Source organism: Morone saxatilis, unplaced genomic scaffold (genome assembly GCF_004916995.1).
Source record: "Morone saxatilis isolate NCDOM2014 unplaced genomic scaffold, NCSU_SB_2.0 Contig2, whole genome shotgun sequence".
Lineage (NCBI taxonomy): Eukaryota > Metazoa > Chordata > Actinopteri > Moronidae > Morone > Morone saxatilis.
Genome location: NW_023339762.1, coordinates 4,921,159 through 4,923,676, shown reverse-complemented (window position 1 = coordinate 4,923,676; position 2,518 = coordinate 4,921,159). Strand labels below are relative to the sequence as shown.

At 43.8% G+C, this 2,518-nt stretch overlaps 1 protein-coding gene across 1 annotated transcript in view; it reads left to right on the top strand.

The window, feature by feature from the left end:
• Positions 1-443: 443 nt before the first annotated feature.
• The window catches only part of si:dkey-12e7.4 (uncharacterized protein LOC558132 homolog), a 4,208-nt gene continuing 2,133 nt past the window's right edge, over positions 444-2,518 (top strand). Inside the window, exons 1-3 of the mRNA XM_035664966.1 lie at positions 444-804; positions 1,028-1,079; positions 1,379-1,566. Of these exons, the coding sequence (XP_035520859.1) occupies positions 652-804; positions 1,028-1,079; positions 1,379-1,566 (393 nt within the window). The 5' untranslated portion in view covers positions 444-651. The remainder of the gene's footprint in view (positions 805-1,027; positions 1,080-1,378; positions 1,567-2,518) is intronic.

The window sequence follows — 2,518 nt, the reverse complement described above, 5'->3', positions numbered from 1 at the left end:
TCCATTCAATTGTATTTGTATATGACCAAATCATAACGGAAGTTTTCTCAGGACACCTTTCAGATAGCAGGTCAATTATTTACAGACAGTTCTGACTCAATCATTACACTGCAGGTATGTAACCATTAATAACATTTAATAGTGTTATATGAACATTTGATATGACATCTTTCATATGTTCTGCCTCATGAAGCCAAGCTGTGATCACATCCGGATTTTGGGGGAAATGTTGCTTTTTTTTATGTCATTACATATTTCTTAAAGAATGGGAATATTGTTTTGTTATCTACAGAAATTTGAAAACATTTTGCTGATCCAGACTGAACTGATGAATGGGAACTGTATTCACTCTTAACAAAATCAGCTTTGGGTGCAATGAATTGTGGGAAGTAGGATCCTGGATGTGCGGAGCTAGAAACGTCCTCCTCCCCATGATGCACTGCTGTGTGTGACGGTGTGAGGAACTGTAGTTTAAACAAGTCTCCCCCATGTACAGGCTCCGGTTGGTTTTGGTGAGGTAGAGCGACCCCCCCACCTACCGGAGGACTCGCGCGACAGCGGCAGATTTAGCAAAGCTCCGTCGCGAGAAGTGTCTGGATAGAGAGCTCGCGCACCGCCACCGGGCCGCCGTTTGTAAAGATAACATTAGCAATGAGTGGTGCTGTGAATTTCAAGAACTGCGGCTCTGTGCTGGTAACGGGAGCCAGCCGAGGGCTCGGGCTGCAGATAGTCGACAGCCTGGCGAGTGGAGGTTTCTCACCCGGTAAGATTATAGCCACGACCAGAGAGCCGGCGAGAGCACAGGTAAACACCAACACCTGCTGATGCTGCCTGTGAGCTAACCATACACACCGTAGAGCCTTAATACATGACCGATAACCTTGTTCTGCACGACGCTTAGTCGACCTACTTTACGGGCGAAGGTGCATCAAGTAGTGAAATGGAAGTGAAACGACATTAGAGGGCGCCATTGCTCCCTCACTGGTTGTGCGGATGGACAATGACATTATGTGCTTTTGACCTACAGAAACTTCAGGAACTGGCACAGAAACATCCCAACATCCACATAGTCACACTGGGTAAGCCAGGGGAGAATGGTTGCAGCCCCACACACAGCCCCACTCTGTTTTTAGAGGTGAATAATAACATTCATTCAGACATACAATCACCAACAGACAAAACAACCCTAAATGCATGCACATGTTGCCCCCAATGTATGTTTGAACTGTTTAGAAACAACAATGTACACATTGGAGATATTTTAAGTTTCTGGAGTTATTTATTCATTTCTTTCCCCTAAGATAATGTTTGAGCTCGTATTCTCTTCCATTTTTGTTTGTTTTTGGTGCCTCACACTGTTGATGTGTCTGTCCACCAGATGTAGTGAACCAGGCGAGTATAGAGGGGTCTGTAGAAGAGGTGGGGCAGCTGCTACAACAACAGGGTCTGAACTGCCTGATCAACAATGCAGGGATCAACGTGGTGGCCGACTTCCATACGGTCACTGCAGAGATGATGATAGAAAACTTCCATACTAATGCTGTGGCTCCTCTAATGATCACCAAGGTAATGTTCATTATTAGATTTAGTGTTTTCTGTCGACTTGCGTGTTGTGGATCAGCTACTTACTGAGAGAAAGGCCTCACTTATCCTGACAGTGAAATAGAAAAGAAGCCACCTGTGAGTAGTTAATTTCCTGAATGATGCAACTAAAACAAAAGGATGACCTTGATGGACAGAAGTAACAAAAGCCCTTAGCCCAGGGCAGACTGCATTTCATAAATATGTTAATTATTAATTCATTAAAAGACTGGTTGCAGTTGGCCTCAGAGGACGGTCGGACTACAGAGCAGCACCCTGTGCTGGTGGAGGTTCAGGCACTGATCAGGGCAGATGCTTGCTGACACACAGTTTGCTCCAATTGAAGGACAGTCTGTGTAACTACACACACACACTGCAGTGTGTATATTAGACTGCCACTGTATCGCTCTCTAGGGCTCAGGCTTTAAAACATGCTATATTCACATGAGAGGGGAAAGAAGTTGATTATTTGGTTTGTTGATCGGCAGATAATTTATTGGCCGGCATCATGTGTGATGTCTTTAAGCTGGATCTGATTGATGCCAAGCAAAAAGAGTTCGCAGGAAGGCCATGTTGATGTTTTTTGTGCTTGCTCGTTGGTTTCAGCCTTTTTTGGCTTTTTGATCTGGTGTATAGTAAGAGAACCACGTAATTATGTCTGGCTTGTTTGGATGTATTGGAGTAAAGAAGCGAATTTTGAAGTCTTTAGGGTTGTGGGGGGGTTCTGCCTCTGCAGTCACATAGCCGGAAAAACACCAAGGGAATACTGAGAGGAGTTTTCTATTCCTCACACACACATTCACCTGGAGAAACAACACACACAGGAACACATTTTGCAATAGCTGTACGAGCAGTTTTTCAAACATTTAAAATGTATTATTTGAAGTTCTTGATTATTAGTTTGATTTATTTACGACTTTTATGTTACAGTCGTATG